The 19,323-nt window shown below is 35.9% G+C and overlaps 1 protein-coding gene across 1 annotated transcript in view; it reads right to left on the minus strand.

Moving 5' to 3' along the window:
- Ulk4 (unc-51 like kinase 4) overlaps positions 1 to 19,323 on the minus strand; it is a 516,944-nt gene that overhangs the window by 379,791 nt on the left and 117,830 nt on the right. The window contains exon 22 of the mRNA XM_071600065.1: positions 8,441 to 8,623. Within this exon, the coding sequence (XP_071456166.1) occupies positions 8,441 to 8,623 (183 nt within the window). The remainder of the gene's footprint in view (positions 1 to 8,440; positions 8,624 to 19,323) is intronic.

The following is a 19,323-nucleotide window of genomic DNA, read 5'->3' on the forward strand; positions in this document are numbered from 1 at the left end:
AATGCTCTCCATGACTTAAAGACAGAAAATTTAAATGTGTAATAATGAACTGTTGGAGTGATGCCTTCATAAAATGGATGTAATAATCTTTTAAAATGATATCGAGGGGTTAGGGTGTAGCTCAGTGGCAAAGCACTCACCTAGCACGTGCGAGGCCCTGGGTTTGATCCTCAGCACCACATAAAGATTATGTACAACTACAACTAAAAAGTATTGGAAATAAATAATATGATATTGAAGAACTGCAGTAACTGAGCTAGACACACATTCTTAACCCCTCATTGAGTAATATTTATCAAATATACAGTTGATCCAATTTCTGTGAGAAGATTCTAGTAATGTGTGTGGCAGCAGGGAAGGGGAAAACATGTAAATGAAATGTGTCTATGTATATGAACTTGAAAAGATAAATATTAAAATGGTTACAGAGGTTAGCACAGTAAGCACTTTAAATTTTTTTGTATTATGTATTCTACATATTCTGAATTTACCATACTGAATATGTAAAACCTTAAAATTTTTAAAAGTTAAAATCTGGTAAAAATTACATTAGATTTCCAGGGATATTTTAAATGTTGAGGTGTCATAACTAGAGAATATCACAATGGACTCATCCAGCATCTTTCTACCCAATAAAGAGCAAGAAACATCCATGAACTCCCAAGCTCCTTCAACCCCATCTCGTAATGACTGCATGTCTGCAGGACCCAAACAGCTTGGAAGAACCAGAGAAATATAACTATGAAGTAAACCAGGAAAAAAGTTTATAGGGTAAATATTAGTACATACATTCAAACCAAATCTGCATGGTTTCTTCTTAAACCTTATCAGACTTTCCAGAAGCCTCTTATTCACTTAAGAATTTAAGTTGAAACAGTACTCTCCCCTTTTCCATGTTTTTCCAAGCAGATGCATGAAATACTAATCCCTGTACATGCTTTTTTTCTATACACATGTATCTATGTGTTTAATTTACAAACTAAACTGATAGTTTTATAAATTAGGCACAGAAAGGAACTAGCAATAACTAATAATAAAATAAATATAACAATATAATAGAAATTATGTGATTGTTGTCCTTCTTTCTCAAAATACAGAATTTTCAAGCTGGGCACAGTAGTGCATGCCCGTAATACCAGCACCTTGGGAGGCTGAGGCAAGAAGATGGAAAATTCAAAGCCAGCCTCAGCAACTTAGTGAGATCCCATCTCAAAATTTTTTTTAAAAAAGGGGGGAGGGCTTGGGATGTGGCCCAGTGGATAAGTGCCCCTGAGCTAAGCATGTGCTGTAGCACTGAGCCATGTCCCTAGCCCAAAAACGTATGATCCAGAACCAAAAAAAAAAAAAAATACAAAATTTTCCATTCAATATTTTCAGACCACAGTTGAACCATGAAAAGCAAAACTACAGATAAGAGGGCACCACTACAATCAGCTCCCTAACATCTAACCATGATTCCAGAATCACATAGTAAATGCCATTCACCAAAGGTTTGAAAGTTTCCTGAGGGGTGGGGGGCATTGAAAAATGTCACTTTTTGTTTTGCCCAATTTTTCCAATTACTGAAATATGGAAAACACATGATTTGTGAATCAAGAGAGTCTTCTGTTACTATGGGGGTATATTTGTATTACATATATAGAACACTTGTTTTGTATAAAGGATTTTTCTGCCATTTAAGTACAACTACAGGCAAGCAGATCATGTTGAAGATAATGACACACAACAAAACCATCACAAGTAAGGCAAATGGCTGCTGGGTAATGATTATGTAAAAGAACACTGATACCCCAGTAGCTAATGCAGGTGACAGTGTGAACAGATTCCACCAATACCTAAAAGAAATACACACAAGAAAATGAGCATAATTCAGAGGAAAACAAACTATAGCATCTAGTTAATGTGGTTTAAGATGAAAACCTAGCTATGGTTTCATATCTCAAACAGATTAATCACTAATTACAAATAACAATGAAAACTTCAAGTATACTGCTAATTTACAATTTCTGAACTCTAGATTTTATTATAATAGAAAATAACATTGGCTTAAATGACTACTAGCTAAATAACAAGTAAATGTTATTTATAGCATCTACCTTTCTAGAGAACAATCTAGTAATATCTGTGCAGAGACTAATCCATTAACAGTAGAGTCAACGTATTAGAGGTGAACACAAAGATGTATTTAATAAGATGATACTTGTTTTGGGGCAAGTGGGAACCGAACAATGGAAGGCAAACAGTTCAATAAGAGGGAAGATTCCAATTATTGGAGCTTCAAAAATGACATCATCTAACAAATCATACGTTTTTGGGCTAGGGACATAGCTCAGTGCTAGAGCACATGCTTAGCTCAGGGAAGGGAAGGGAAGGGAAAGAAAGTGGGAGAGGAAAGAGAAGAAGAAAATGTTCTTAAGGAATATTTAATATCATTAACATATTGTGAAAACAGATAAATCAACATTTTTATCCTAACTTTGTAAACTAAAATTTAGACAAAAAATAAAATTAATTATCTCTAAATAACTGAGATTGTACAGATGATTCTGATTTCTTCTTCTAAACTGTCTTCAATAAGCAAAAATTTTTTATTGAGAAAGATAGGAATAGACCTCTCTCAAGAACTTATTTTCTAGGCATCAGTCTACTCAGAAGAACCACATGTGCAGGACAAAAGAAACTTTGTATTGGCTCCCATATCCCTTCATCTAGCACTCGACACCCACCAAAACCAAACACTTGCAGGGGCAGGGTGAGGGGGACCCTCATTTTAGCAAGAATAATGTGAATAAACCTGTTCCTCAAACACATATGTATGTACAGATGCATGCACTTTTATCTTCTTTCAGTAAAAATAAAACAATAGCCACTGTGTCAAACAAAGCCCATGTGGAGGGCCAATATCACAGCCCTACATGATCCAGATCTGCTTTCAACTTCCCAGCCTCTACCCATGTCCCTTCATTCCCACTTGCTGTACTTCAACTCTGCTGGCCTTTTTCCTCTTTCAAGATTGCCCCAAATAGTTTCACATTTTAGGGAAGCTGATCCACTAAGTTCTTCCCCCAGCTCTGCACCTAGCATGCTCCTTCTCATAACCTCCTCAGGGAGGCCTTCACCAACTCCTCCTCACACCCAACTACACTAAAGGAGACTGGCTGCGCATCGATCCCTGCAGTCAGTCACTCCGTCCCATTACTGTTTATGATTTTCAGAACACTAGCACCACCCACAGTTATTTTGTTTCCTTGTTTACCGTCTGCCCTGTTAAAAGTATAAACATTTCTATCCAGTACTTATATCTGCCATGAACTTGGAGAAATAGTCAACACACAAAGTCTCATTTGTGAAAGAGTTACAAATTGCTAAAAGTACATGGGCCAGAGTGAATGCCCAATAAGGGGTAAAATGTTTTAATTAATAAAAAATAAAAACTTACATTTTAAATGAGTTTTTTTGATTATTATTGAGCTGATATAGGCACATTTGAAAAACTAGAAGAGAGAAGATGCACTTCTATTCCAGCCACTCAGTGGAGCTAAAATTCCTGGATAATAAACATAAAACAAACCCAAGATGACTGAAAGGTAAAGAGAAGGAAGCAGAACAGCTAGGGGCCTTGGGACTTCTGTTCCTCGGGTTAGCTTTTTGCCTCATATCCCAGAGTGGGTTCTAGAGAGTCTAGGACCTTGGAAACACTGACAGATACACATACACAAGTACATAAGAAAACCAGCTCTCTCAAACCAAAGGACCTAGAAAGGGGCAGACAGGAAGAGAGAAAACTTTAGTTAATAGTTATATTACTCAAGTTCAATACCATGAAAAATCCAAACTCCAGCTCCATCAGCAAAGGGTAAGTAGGATGCCATGACTTCCATCCTCACATGACCATAACAAGTCACCCCAACACTATCCCCGACCAAAGCAGTGTCAGAAAACAACAAGTAGAGATGTGGGACTTTCATCCCAACTCTGCAACAGTCAGGTCCCTCTCCCCGCACTGTGGTGTCAGTGTAGACTTTATGAAAAGCCTAGATCTCTAACCACACTAAACGACACACTTCCCTTCCCTCTCCCTGCCAGTGTCAGGAAAGGCACAGTAGGAAGCCTGCACGTTGGCCTTTCACCAGGAATGAGTAACCCCATGCCAGCCAGGGTAGGCTACCAACAGAGGAGGCCTAACGGAAAGTCTCAACTCTCCCTCTAGCCCAGCAACAGTGGGCAGCTCTTCCACCAGCTCAGGTATCAGAGCAAATCCACTGGGCACCCGGAATTCTGCCCCAACCCAGCAGTAACAAGGCAGCACCCTCCTTTGCCCAGCCAGTTTGGTGTCAGAGGGAGCCTAATAAAATAGATTTAAATAAAATCTAGAGACTTAATACCACCCAAAATATCTCATAGGTGGAGCTGCAGTTTTGCAAGATGAAAAACTTCTGGAGGTCTGATTCACACTAACATGAATATTCTTAATACTGAACTCCAAACTTAAAAATGGTTAAGGTAATAAATTTTTCAGTTTTTCTCCCACAATAAAAAACTTTAGAAAATGCCAATACTGATCAAAAGTAAATTGTTACTTATCATTCCATATGTTTAATTCCTCATTCAAACATTTAAGAACATGAAAATCAGTTACTCGTTATAAGACAAAAATCATATGAATTAATACATCTTATTTTACTGCCATTGGAAAATACGATATTTTAGGTTTAATAAATCCCCATCTGTGCTAAGAGTTTAAATAATTAACTTCCAAAACTGGGCTTCTTACCATAATTCATGCAGTAAAACTACTTGAGTGTTACTTTTTAAATAACATTTAATAACTTGGAAAATTTAATAGCAAAAACTAGACACATAGATTGTCGGAAAAATACTTTATCTGAGGGTAAGTTTCATTGTGGCATATTGGTACATGCACATAACATTTAATTTCACTAATATCCCTCCCCAATAACTCCCCTTGCTTTCCGCTTCCCCCATCCCCTTCTTTTGCCCTATTGGTTTCCCTTCTGCTTTCATAATGGCCCTTTTATTCTTTCTTTAACCCCCACTAGCTTCCACATGAGAAAAAACACACACCAGTTGCATTTCTGAGTCTGGCTTATTTTGTTTAACATGATGCTTTACAGTTTCATCCATTTTCCTGCAACTGACGTAATATTCTTATGACTAAAGAAAACTCCATTTGCATCTGATTTCATAAAATATGTATTTAAGTGGTCCCATTTGAGACCCAATAGTGTTATTTCTACCATGTTTTCCAAAACTTAAAATATCTTTGACTCATTACCTTCCACCTTATGTATAGCCATTACTTTTTTTTTTAAACCTCTTTACACACTTCACTGAACACTAATGTTCTCAGAAAGGACTTTTCAGACCATAAAACTCAAATGGAATCACCTAGAGATGACATTAAAATGTAGATTCTGATCCAGAAGATCTGTAGTGGGCCTGAGAATCTGCATTTCTAACACTTCCTAGTGATGCTGATGCTACTGGTACATGCATCACTCTTCAGCAAGGGGTGAGAGAAGTCACTTGTTACAAGGGTACTAGAGAGACCTGTTTATGACACCCTGGTAGGAATGTAATACTACCCCCACAATCATGCATAGACATAATATTGTTAAAGTGGCATATTACCAAAAATAATCAAGAGCGTCAAAACAACCCCCATCAAAATACCAATACCAAGGCGAGCGCAAGAGTGAGCACACTCACGCATAGTATCTGTGTTAGGTTTTTGTCACTGTAATCAAAATACCTGAGAGCAGATAAAGTTTCTTTTGAACTCATGGTTTCGGAAGTTTAGTTCGTGACTGGCTTACTTCATCACTCTGGGCCTGAAGTGAAGAATATCATGGCAGCAAGGCACAGGAGAGAAAAGTTGCTCACCTCATGGTAGACTCCAGGAAAATATAAACCCAAAAGGCACACTCCTAATGACGCATTTCTTCCAGCCACACCCTACCTGCCTACAGTTACCACCCACTTACTCCATTCAATTTATTAATCCAATGGATTAACCCACTTTATTAGGTTATAGCTCTCAAAATCTAATCATTTTACCCCTGAACATTGTCACAATATAGGAGTTTTGGGGGGACAGACACCTCATACACAGACCACAATAGTACTCTTTTTATAAACAGACGTGTAGATCAACACAACAGATGAAGCAAACCCACATAGTTACAGTCATCTGATTCTTGAAAGGTGTCAAAAATGTATGTTGGATAAAAATGGCCATTTTAACAAATGGTGCTGGGGAAACATCCCTGTTTAGAAGAATATAAATAGACCCTATGCAAAAGTCAACTCAATATGGATCCAAGCTCTAAGCATAAGAACAAAAACTTTGCAATTGCTAGGAAAGAATAAAGGGAAAACACTTAAACATATAGGCACAGCCAATGACTTTTTGAATAAGACTTCTATAGTTCAGGAAATGATAGCAAGAATCAATAAATGGAATAGCATCAAATTAAAAATCTTTGGCAAAGGAAATATCCACATGAAGAAAGATTACTGAATGGGAGAAAATATTTGCCAACTACTCTTCCAACAGAGGATTAATATCCAGAACAAAGAATCCAAAAACCCAACAGACACACACACAATCCATCCAATAAATGATCAAATGGATTGAACAGACTTCTCCAAAAATACAGCCAGGCAAGGTGGCACATGCCTGTTACAGAGACCAGGAGGCTGAGACAGGAGGATTGCTAGTTCAAAGCCAGCCTCAGCAAAAGCAAGGTGCTAAGCAACTCTGTGAGACCCTGTCTCTAAATAAAAATACAAAATAGGGCTGGGGATGCGGCTCAGTGACAAAGTGCCCCTCAGTTCAATCCCAGGTAACTCCCCCGACAAAACAAAAAAAAAATAGCCAAGAATTTTCTGATAAAATTTTCAACATCTTTAGTCATCAAAGAATTTCTCAAAAACCATACTGATTCCATCTCACTCCATACAGGATGACAACAATCAAGAATACAAATGACAATAAATATAGGCCAAAAAATGCAAGCTGGGGTAAAGGAACTCTTAAACACTGTTGGTGCAAAGTAAATTGGTACAGTCACTACAGAAACCAGTATGGAGGTTTCTCACAAAACTGAGAATAAAACTACCATATGACCTAGCTATAGCATCTTTGCTATTTATCCAAAAGAATTAAAATCAGTACACTCTAAGGATACATGCATTACCCATGTTTATCACATGTGTATATATTGCATTTTCTTTATCAATAGATAAATGGGTAAAGAAAATGCAATATATACACACAATGGAGTTTTATTCAGCCATAAAGAACAAAATTATGTCATTTGTAGGAAAATGTATAGAACTGAAGAGCATCATACTAGGTGAAATCAGCTGCATTCAGAAAGACAAGTACCATATGTTTTCTCTCATATGTGGAAAGCAGTGGGGAAATGGGTGGGAGGGACTTCACAAAAGTAGAAAGGACATTAATAAGGTAGAAGATGATAATCAGAGGGGAAGTAGGAGGAAAGAGTAAGATGTACCTGAAAGTGAAATTGATCAAGTTATATGTGTGCATCAATAGGCCACAGTGAAATGCAGCATTCTGTATAATTAATATGAACCAATAAAAAAGAATGATGATAATATAAAGGAATATGAGAAAGGAGATGTGAGAAGGGTGGGTTGGCATCATATCTGCTACATATTATGTATTAGGTAATGTAGATTCGTTTATTGTTTCAGATTTCTCTTTAAATTTGGAGGGCTTTCATAGGATTGGCTAATGGGCAAGTGGTATGGCTTCACTTAAAGTGGTAGCAACTTAACACTGAATGTCCAGCAGTTACTGGATTTGGAACGTCTTTGTTGTTCAAAATAAACTTATGTGATGGAGACACTATAGAAAAATAAATATGGTTGATTTAACTGATTTTTAAAAAGAATGTAATACTTACAAATTATACTATAGATAATACAACATCAAAGGAATAGGGAGAGACTAAAACTGAGAAAGGGGGCTCCAAAAGTGATTTGGTTTGGCAGAGTATCAGACAAGAATAAAAATGGGTCAGAGTAAGCAGAGAATGTGAAGGGATCCCTCCCAACGCAGGAAAAGGACATGGAAAAAATTAGGGCTGAGGTGGATAAGACATAATAAATGCCAGCATATAGGAACGACTTGAATTTTCTCATTTTTCATTACTAAAATGGGACAAGCAGGCAGAATTCATTTATTGTATTTCTATTTTAATCACTAAAATGCTCTTATAATGTCTTCAAAGGAATGCTGTATGGTACAAAGGTTTAGAAAATTCAAAAAGATCTCCTGGGATGAAGAATAAACTCTACAGAGATGACATTATCTGTTGAACCAATAAAACTATATAAGAAAACAACTTTTAAAAGTAGAATAATGGATGAAATTGAAGTCAATTCAAACCTTTTCTTGGATTAGTCTTTGAAGATGAATCCCACAGGACAACATGGCAGTGAATAAGGTCAACAGGTACTGCTGAACTTTGCAGATGGCAGAGGCCAGGGAATTTATTATGGAGTTTAGTCCCACCTTCTCAATAACATTCTGGAAGGCAGTAGGAGACTGGCGAGTGATTCTACACAAGGCCTGCAGAGAAAGGAGAGCGATTGTGATCATCAGACAACTTAAAGCCTATTAACCATTACCCCAAAAGAAAACATACACTCCTGTGCAAAAACAGGAAGTACTAACCTTGTTCATTTTTTATTTTGGCACAAGAAAGAAAATTTAAACAAACTTAAAAGGAGAACAGTAGCCTAGCTGCCAATAAAATTTAAAGTTGTTTTAAAACATCAGTATTACAACAATAATCACTAAATTAATAAGTTAACTAATTCACAAGTCTATAAGAAAACTTCCTTTTTAAGTAATAAACATTAAATGTATTTTTGTTCTTTTTAGTTATATATAACAGTACAGTATAATTTGACATAGTTATACAAACATGGAGTACATCTTACTCTAATTAGGATCCCAGTCTTATGGTTGTACATGACAGAGATTCACTGTGTATTTATGCATGTACATAGGAAAGTTAAGTCAGATTCACTCCACTGTCTCTCCTATTTCCTGTCCACCATCCCTTTCCTTCATTCCCCTTTGTCTAATCCTCTGAACTTCTATGTTTCCCCTTCCCCTCCTTGTTGTGTGTAGTATCCACATATAAGAACATTCAACCTTTGGCTCTGGGGGATTGGCTTAGTTCGCTTAGTATAAAAGTCTACAGATCCATCCCATTTTCCAGCAAATGCCATAAGGTCATTCTTTTTAGTGGCACAATAATATTTCATTGAGTATACTTACCACATTTTATTTATCCATTCATCTATTGTAGGGCACCTAAGCTGGTTCCATAGCTTAGCTATTGTGAATTGAGCTGCTATAAACATTGATGCAGGTTCGTCACTATAGCATGCTGACTTTAAGTCCTGGGTGTATATACTGAGGAGTAGGGTAGCTAGGTCAAATAGTAGTTCCACTACTATTTTTATTTTTATTTTATAGTAGTTTTCTAAGGAATCTCCATACTGCTTATCACAGTAGTTGCACCAATTTGCAGTCCAGCAGTGTATGAGAGTGTACCCTTTTCTCTACATCCTGCCAACATTTATTGTTATTTGTATTCTTGATTGTCGCTATTCCAAATGGAGTGAGATAAAATCTCAGTGTAGTTTGAATTTGCATTTCTCTAATTGCTAGAGATGTTGAACATTTTTTCATATATTTGTTGATCACTGGTATTTCTTCTTCTGTGAAGTTCTGTTCAGTTCCTTTGACCATTTATTAATTAACCAGACCTTAAATTATACTACAGAGCTATAACAAGAAAAACAGTATGGTATTGGTACCAAAACATACCTGAAGGCCAATGGAACAGAATAGAAGACACAGAGACAAACCCACATAAATACAGTTATCTCATACTAGACAAAGGTGCCATAAACACTTTGGAGAAAAGACAGCCTCTTCAACAAATGCTGCTAGGAAAACTGGAAAGCCATATGTAGCAGAATGAAATATAACCCCCATCTCTCACCCTGCACAAAACTTAAACTGGATCAAAGACCTAGCTAGACATTAGACCAGACAACTTTCATCTACTAGGAAAAAAATATAGGCCCAACACTCCATCATGTTGGCTTAGGAACCGAATTCTTCAATAAGACTCCTAAAGCACAAGTAGTAAAATCAAGAATAAATGGGATGATATCAAACTAAAAAACTTCTTCACAGCAAAGGAAACAAGAGCATGAAGAGCGAGCCTACAGAATGGAAGAAAATCCAAAGCCACATGCACCTCAGATAGAGCATTAATCCTCATGATATATAAAGAGCTCAAAAAACTTAATGCCAAGTGGGCAGGGGAGACAATAAATGTATTCTTTGTGCAGGCATTAAGTTCTGAAAACTACTAATAAAATTTAATATTTAACACTGTTTACTATATGGAACACTATCTCAGACTGTCTAAAAATCATTAAATTCTTCCAAGCATATGTAAGAAAGGTAGTGTTACCCCATTTACAGATGAGAGTAACACTTAGAGTATTTAAGTAATTTGCAAAATGTCAGAGCCAGGAAAAGGCGGAACAAGGATTCAAACACAGGTAAGTTAGCCCTCCAGAGCTGTTGCTAGATTGTTCATACTTTTTCAAACTATCACATGAGTTCCTCCTCCCTGATTTATATTTTACCCCAGTCTATAATTTTCATTAACAATGAAAAGATCAAATACAAGACAAGTTGTTAGAAACATGTCTAGAAGACAGAGGAAGCAGGAAGGGAGGAAATGAGGAAAACATTTTTTTTTTTAGAACTTTGAAAACCATTTCATTTTCTGGAAAATCAGGGGGAAAATATTTTTTCTATCACCAAGAATGAGTTTCCTTTTAAACTTTTTCCTATTGATAATATAAGGAATACAAGTGTTGGTTGGTATAAAATTGAATCTTTTGCAAAAATAAAATACTCTAAAGCACATGTTTTCATTTAATGCTAACCCTTATTTCCAGTCTTTATGAAAATGCATCTCGCTAAAAATACACTGATGTAACAATAGATTTTTATATTTATTATGTATGATTTTTAATTATTTTATAGCACATGTATTATAAGGTAAATTTATATATATTTTATATATACGTATGTGTATGTGTGTGTGTGTGTGTGTGTGTATCCCCCCTCAAAAAAGCAAGTTTCAAAATAGAAACACAGATAACATGAGAACACAAGGTAATAAGATGCCTTCAAAAGTTCAAAAACTTTCCAATAACTAAACTCATAAATACTGAAGTGAAGCAAATGCCAAGGATTTTTTTTTAATGGTGATAAAAATGATAAATGAACTGGGCACACAGCCCATAATCCCAACAACTCAGAAGTTTAAAAAAGGAGGATCACAAGATCAAAGCCAGCCTTAGCAAGTTAGCAAGTCCCTAAGCAATTTAGTGAGAACCTATCTCAAAATAAAAAATAAAAACAAAACAAAAAGGCTGGGGATGTAACTCAATGATAAACTGTCCCTGGGTTAAATTCCCATTAACAAGAATGAAAAAGGAGATGAAGGAGGAGGAAGGGGGGGAGGAAAAGGAGGAAAGGAGGAGGAAAAGGAGGAAGTGGGGAGGAAGAGAAGGAAGGGGGGAAGGAAGAGGAGGAAGGGGGGAGGAAGAGAAGGAAGGGAGAGAAGGAGAGGGAGAAAAGGGGAAAGGGGGAGAGAAGGAGAGGGAGAAAAGGGGAAAGGGGAAGAGGAGGAGAAGAAGAAACAACTAGAAACATAATATGCAAGAGCTCTGAGACATTTAAAGACCAAATTTAAGGCTCATAGGTCTGGAGGAAGGGGTGAAAATACAGAATAATGACAGAGAACTAATCCAGTGAAATAATGGCAGAAAATTTCCCTAACCTTAGGAATGAGATGGACACGCAAGTACTGCAGACATTTAGAACTGCAAATAGACATGAGTTCAAAAGAACCTCTTCACGACATATTATAGCTAAAACGCCAAAAATTCAGGCCAAAGAAATGTTTTAAAATTGTAGAAGCACCAAGTCACTTATACAGGCAAACCAATCTGAATGCCTATAGATTTCTTAGCAGAAACTCTAAAGACCAAGAGGGCAAGTGATGATGTATTTTAAGACTCAAAATAACAGAAAATAACTGCCAGCTTACACAATGATACTCAGCAAAGGTATTCTTCAAAATCAAATAACAAAAACCTTCCAAGATAAGCATAAACTGAAGGAATTCATGACCACTAAGACAGTACAGCAGAAGATACTTAAAGAAATCCTACACACTGAAGAAACCAACAAGACAGCCTGGGAAAGAATGAAGCTCATTAAAAGAATGGACAATCAAATAAGAACTAGGAATAAAACAAACATTAGAAATAAAATAAAGTAAGGGGAAGTAATGTATCTCTCTCTGCAACCACTTAAAAGTAAATGATCTTAATTTTCCAACAAAGAAACAAACTAGCAGGCAGGATTTAAAAATAAGACCTAATTTTGTTATGTGCAAGAAATATACCTTACCAGTAAAAATATTCACCAACTGAAGTTCAAAAAGTATAGGATATGATAGTCCATGCAAATGGAATCCAAAATCTAGCAGAAGTAACTATTCTTATATCTAACAAAGCATATACTGAGTCAAATTAGTCAGAAGAGACAAAGAAGTTCATTATGTGTTATTAGTAAAGGGAACAACTGAAAAAAAGATTAAAATTCTAAGTATTAGTACCCCCAAAATCTCAGTGCATCCAATTTCATAAAACTACTCAAAAGGACGGACAGGCCCTAATAAAAGGAATGATCTCAATGTACCATCCACACAGAAAATCTATAATGATACTACAGAGTTAAATTATACTTTAAATCAAATGGACTCAACAGACATGTACAAAATATTTCATCTAACAACAGGAGAATACAGTTTCTCTTCAGCTGCTCATGGAACTTTCTCCAAAAGAAATCTTATATTAGGCCAAAAAACAAGTCTTGGCAAGAAAAACAATGAGAATTCCTTGTATCTTATCAGGTTATATAATAATGGAATGATATTCAAAATCAAAATCAAGAAAAAGTACAGAAATTATAAAAACACATGCAAACCAAACAGTACACTTTTCAATAATGAGTGGGTGATTGAAAAAATCTAGTAAAAAATTTAAAAATTCTTAGAATCAAGTTGAGAATAGAAACAATATATCACAATCTATGGGATAAAGCATAGGCAGTTCTAGGAGGGAAATTATGAGTGCCTACATTAAAAAAAAAAATCACAAAGAGCTTGATGCATCCCAAGATCTTAGAAAAATGAGAATAAACCAATTCCAAAACCAGTAGAAGGAAAGAAATATAGAGCAAAAAATGATGAAATAGAGAAGAATACAAAGGATCAATGGAAGAGTTGGTCCTTTGTAAAGATTGATAAATACCCAAACTAACCTAAAGACGCACCAAATCCAAATTAATAAAATTATGAGAAAGGAGATGTTACCACTGACACTACAGACAAAGAATCATTAGGAATTATATCCAAAAAATATATGCTAACAAATGGGAAAATATGGAAGAAATGGACCGGTTTCCAGCACATACAAGGATATGGAAAACCTAAAGAGGCCAATAACAAACAAGAATATGAACATAGTAATAGAAAGCCTTCCAAAAAAGAAAAGCCCTGTACCATATGGATTCACAGCTGAATTTTACTAAATGTTTATAGAATATTTAATAATGCTCCTCAAATTATTCCATGAAATATAAAGAAAGGAAACACATCCAAACTCATTCTATAAAACTGGTATCATCCTGATACCAACACCAAACTGGACACATGAAGTTTCATATCAGTATCTTTGATGAATATAGATGCAAAAAATCTTTTATAAAATACTAGCAAACTAGGCTGGGGTTGTGGCTCAGTAGTAGAGCACTCGCCTAGCACATGAGAGGCCCTGGGTTCGATCCTCAACACCACATAAAAATAAGTAAATAAAGGTATCGTGTCCAACTACAACTAAAAAATACTAGCAAACTGTACTTGACAACATATTTTTTAAAAATCACACATAAATGATCAAGTTGATTTCATTCCTGGGATATTAAAAATGATTCAATATAGACAAATCAATAAACTAATATAACACAAATAGAATCAAGGACAAAAATCACATAATCATCTCATTAGTTGAAAACAACGCCTTGGACAAAATACAACACCCCTTCATGATAAGAAAAAAAAATCCTTAAGAAATCAAGAATATATACACCTCAACACAGTAAAAGATATATATGACAAAGCCAACATCACATTAATGAGGGAAAAGCATTTCTTCTAAAATCAAGAACTAAGATTCTTTTATTCAACACAGTTCTCAAAATTTTAGAGCAATTAGGTAAAAGAAATACAGAAACACAAACAGGAAAGGAACAAGTTAAATCATGCCCATTTGGAGATGATATAATCCTATACTTAGAAACCTTAAAGCCTCTACCAGAAGACTTTGATGAACAAATTCAGCAAAATAGCAGGATGAAAAAAAAAAAAATCAACATACAAAAAAAATCAATAGATTTTTGTATTCTTCAGTAATGAACCCATGGAAAAGAACATCAGAAAAACAATCCCATTCACAGTAGCTTCCAAACACACACACACACACACACACACACACACACACACACACCCGTCCCTAGGAACAAATCTAACCAAGGTGGTGAAAAACCTCCACAAGGAAAATGACAGAATGCTGAAGAAAAAAAAAAACGAATATACTATAAGATAGAAAGACTTCCCATGTTCATAGATAGGAAGAATATTGTTAAAATGGCCATATTACCAAAAGTGATCCACAGATTCATTGCAATTCCCATCAAGATGCCAATAACATTCTTCACAGAACTAGCAAAAGCAATCCTAAAATGCAGATGAAAGAACAAAACACCCCGAATTGCCAAAGCAATCTTGGGCAAGAAGAGCAATGCTGGAGGTTTCACAATACCCAATTTCAAATTTTACTAGAGTCATAGGAACAAAAACAGCACAGCAGTGGCATAAAAACAGGCATATAAACCAACAGAATAGAACAGAAGCAAAGACAAACACACATAGATAGTCATTTGATTCTTGACAAGGTGCTAAAAACATTTTGGAGAAAAGATAGTCTTTAAAAAAAAAAATAGTGCTAGGAAAATTGGATATTCATATGTTGAAGAATGAAACTAGATCCCTATTTCTGACTCTGTGGAAGTCAACTCAAAATGGATTAAAGATCTAGGCCTAAAATCAGAAATTTTGTAACTGTTAAGGGAAAACACTTCACCATATAGGTACAGGCAATGGCTTCCTATTCTTTTTTTTTTTTTTCCTTTTTTTTTATTGGTTGTTCAAAACATTACAAAGCTCTTGACATATCATATTTCATACATTAGATTCAAGTGGGTTATGAACAAATGGCTTCCTATTCTGATTAGAACTCCTATAGCTCACGAAATAACAAGAATGAATAAATGAGAGTGCATCAAATTAAAAAGCTTTAGCACAGCAAAGGAAACATTTAACAGCATGAAGAAACAGCCTATCGAATGGGAGAAAATCTATTCCAGCTACTCTTGTGGCAGAAAATTAATACCCAGAATACACAAAGAATTCAAAACCACCACCAAAAAAATAAATGGGCAAATGAAATGAATAGATAGTTCTAAAAAAAAAAAAAAAACGTACAAACAGCCAACAATTTTCTCAAAAAATGTTCCTTTAGCCACCAGAGAAACAGATCAAAACCACAATGAGATTCCACCTCACTCCACATTAGATGGCAACAATCAATAATACAAAAAAAATAATACATGCTGGCCAAAATATAGAGAAAAAGAAACTCTTATACACTGTTGGTGGGAAAGTAAATTAGCATAGCCACTACAGAAATCAGTATGGAGGTTCCTCACAAAGCTGAGATTAGAACTACCATATGACCCAGCTATAGCACTCCTTGGTATTTATCAAAAAGTCAGCATTCTTTATGTTTACACAGCACAATTCACAACAGTCAAGTTATCAACAGTCAATGGATAAAATGATTTATAAACACACACAATGGAGTTTTATGCAGCCATAAAGAACAAAATTATTATTTGCAAGAACATGGATGGAACTGGAGAGCATCATGTTAAGTGAAATAAGCCAGACTCAAAGACAAGTACCACATACCTTCTCTTATAATGGAAGTTAGTGGGGAAAAAAGGGGGGGGGGGGCTGGGGAGAATAGCATGATAGCACAAAGGAGACGATTAGGTTTAGGAACAGGATCAGGAAATGGGGTGGGGAAAAGGAAGGAGAGGTACTAGGGGGTGAAACTGATCAAATTATATCCATATACAAATATGCCACAATTAAACCAAATATTCCATGTAATTAACATGTGCCAATGAAAAAGCTCACTTGTAATGAATCTAAAACTGCTACTGATGAAACCAAAACAATCATTTCTTTTTTTTAATCCAATTTTTGTTTAAAGAGCATTTTAAATGATGTCCTTAAAGATCACACTGCAACCAAAATATTTCAAGAGAGTTAGGATCCTCCCAACAGTGATTCAATGCAGCAAAACAATCTCATTAACACTGTAATAATTCTTAGAGAAGCTGACACAGCAAACTGACTTTCAATTGGTATAAAATCCCTGATTATAATGCAGAAATTTCCTGATAGAATACGGACATATCTTTTAAGTAGCATTCAAAACAACATGATGACAATCTCAATGTCTCCTCTTCAGAATGCTGTTCAAAAGCTTAAAAAATTTTCCATTTTGAAAAGCTCACACAGAAGACAATCTTTAGTCACTTCTGAATATTAAATTCAGTTGAATGCTTCAGAGCAACAGAGATGATGTGGAGTCTCAGCACAATAGTGTTTGTACTTTCTGAATCAAAACAAAAACAATGTCAAGTTCAATCTTCAGTGATTTGGTTTTTAAATACTTCATGAAACAAAGTTTGAAAATATATTTCATAACTGTAAATAACTGTTCCAATTCAAAATTCCCTTCAACAAATGGGCCAAGGACCTGAACAGACACTTCTCAGAGGAAGACATACAGTCAATCAACAAGTACATGAAAAAATGCTCACCATCTCTAGCTGTCAGAGAAATGCAAATCCAAACCACCCTAAGATACCATCTCACTCCAGTAAGATTGGCAGCCATTATGAAGTCAAACAACAACAAGTGCTGGCGAGGATGTGGGGAAAAGGGTACACTTGTACATTGCTGGTGGGACTACAGATTGGTGCAGCCAATTTGGAAAGCAGTATGGAGATTTCTTGGAAAGCTGGGAATGGAACCACCATTTGACCCAGCTATTCCCCTTCTCGGTCTATTCCCTAAAGACCTAAAAAGAGCATGCTACAGGGACACTGCTACATCGATGTTCATAGCAGCACAATTCACAATAGCAAGACTGTGGAACCAACCTAGATGCCCTTCAATAGACAAATGGATAAAAAAAAAATGTGGCATTTATACACAATGGAGTATTACTCTGCATTAAAAAATAACAAAATCATAGAATTTGCAGGGAAATGGATGGCATTAGAGCAGATTATGCTAAGTGAAGCTAGCCAATCCCTAAAAAACAAATGCCAAATGTCTTCTTTGATATAAGGAGAGTAACTAAGATCAGAGTAGGGATATGTCAAGAAATTTGTAATGTTTTGAACAACCAACAATAAAAAATTTAAAAAAAAAAAGATATTTAAAATGGAAAAAAAAATTTTTTTCTTCAAATAAAAATTTGATACAACTCAGAATTTGAATTGTTAGTCTTTTTAATAAAATAATTTCTAAAAAATAGACTAAATCAGAAGTGAAGGTGGCATATTTATTACAAACAGAGTCACCAAGGGAAGAAAAGAACCATTTCTCTTCAGTCTTTGAAATGATTTCTCAACATCATATGATATTATCCTGAAAGCTTTTTCAAACTATACACTCTCTCATCTGAGCCTTGAAAGCTCTTAAGATATATCAGGATAAATTCAAGGTGAAGAGAGAGAAGAGAAAGTAGTTAATGTTGCTTGAAAAGTGCTCACTCTACCCATACCTCTAGTGAGAATAGTGAGAACCACTACCCCACATATTTTTTGATACCTTTTCATCTCAGCACTTCAATAATTATGATTACACCAGTCAGCTCCCCGATAGGAGCCATTTTACTCAATCTAATTTCTCAAGTCCCCACTGTGATTCCTATAAAGAGATTCCCTATAATCCCAATAATTCTAAGATTCACTTTTATCTATTCAACACATTTCCCCAACTCAGGTCCACTTCCTCCAACTACCAATGTCTATGAATGATGTCACCACTATGGAAAAGAAATAAGTCATCTTTCACTTTAAAGCACACTGGTGTTTTCTAAGGGCTAGAAGGTCTCAGAAACCCTCCTAGTCTTTAGTACCCTCCCAGGGCACTAGTTCTCACACTTCAACAGGTTAAACATTATCTGGAGGACCACTGAAGTGCAGATTACTGTGCCTCATCCTTGCCTACCACCTCTCATTCCCTAAAGAGATTCTGATTTAGCAAATCTAAATTGGGGTGCAAAAAAATTGATGTTGATGCTGCTTGTCTGGGGACCACACTGATGTAGGGGAATCTATGGGGCCAGACCTCACTAGGAGAAATGACTCAGAAAATCAGTGCGAGGCAGCAAATGTGGACAGTTACAGTGGATCAAGAAGCAGGTTCATGCCTCAGAGCTAAGCAATGCTATCCCCCGCCCAATGCTCATTCATTCAATCAACATCACCAATCCTGAGGCACCTTCCATGTGTTCAGGAGAGGAAAAACAGGGCTCCTATCTTTACACTCTAATAGGGAAAACCATATATAAATAAGTGGAATACAGCTGTGTTCATTTCTGTGAGGGGGAAAATAAGAAGAGAACCAATCACAATGGCAAGGAAGAGGAGCCAGGTACATCCTAATGGAGGAGGTGACACATAAGGTGAGACCTGAAAAATGAGGAGTTGCCATGTGAAAACCCAGCAGAAAACATCCCAGGTACAGGCAAAAGAAAGGGGAAAGGTCCCAGGACTGAAAAATGTGCAAAAATCCTAGGAAATATCCAATTATAAGCTTGACTGAGCCATACTAAGTAAGGGAACTAGTGTTACAAGATGGGATAAAATATGCAATGCAGTGGCAAAACCATGAACGATCTTGAAAAGTCATGGTAAGAACGCTCAATTTCATCACCAACTAGGTAAATTAA

This window comes from Marmota flaviventris, chromosome 1 (assembly GCF_047511675.1).
Source record: "Marmota flaviventris isolate mMarFla1 chromosome 1, mMarFla1.hap1, whole genome shotgun sequence".
NCBI lineage: Eukaryota > Metazoa > Chordata > Mammalia > Rodentia > Sciuridae > Marmota > Marmota flaviventris.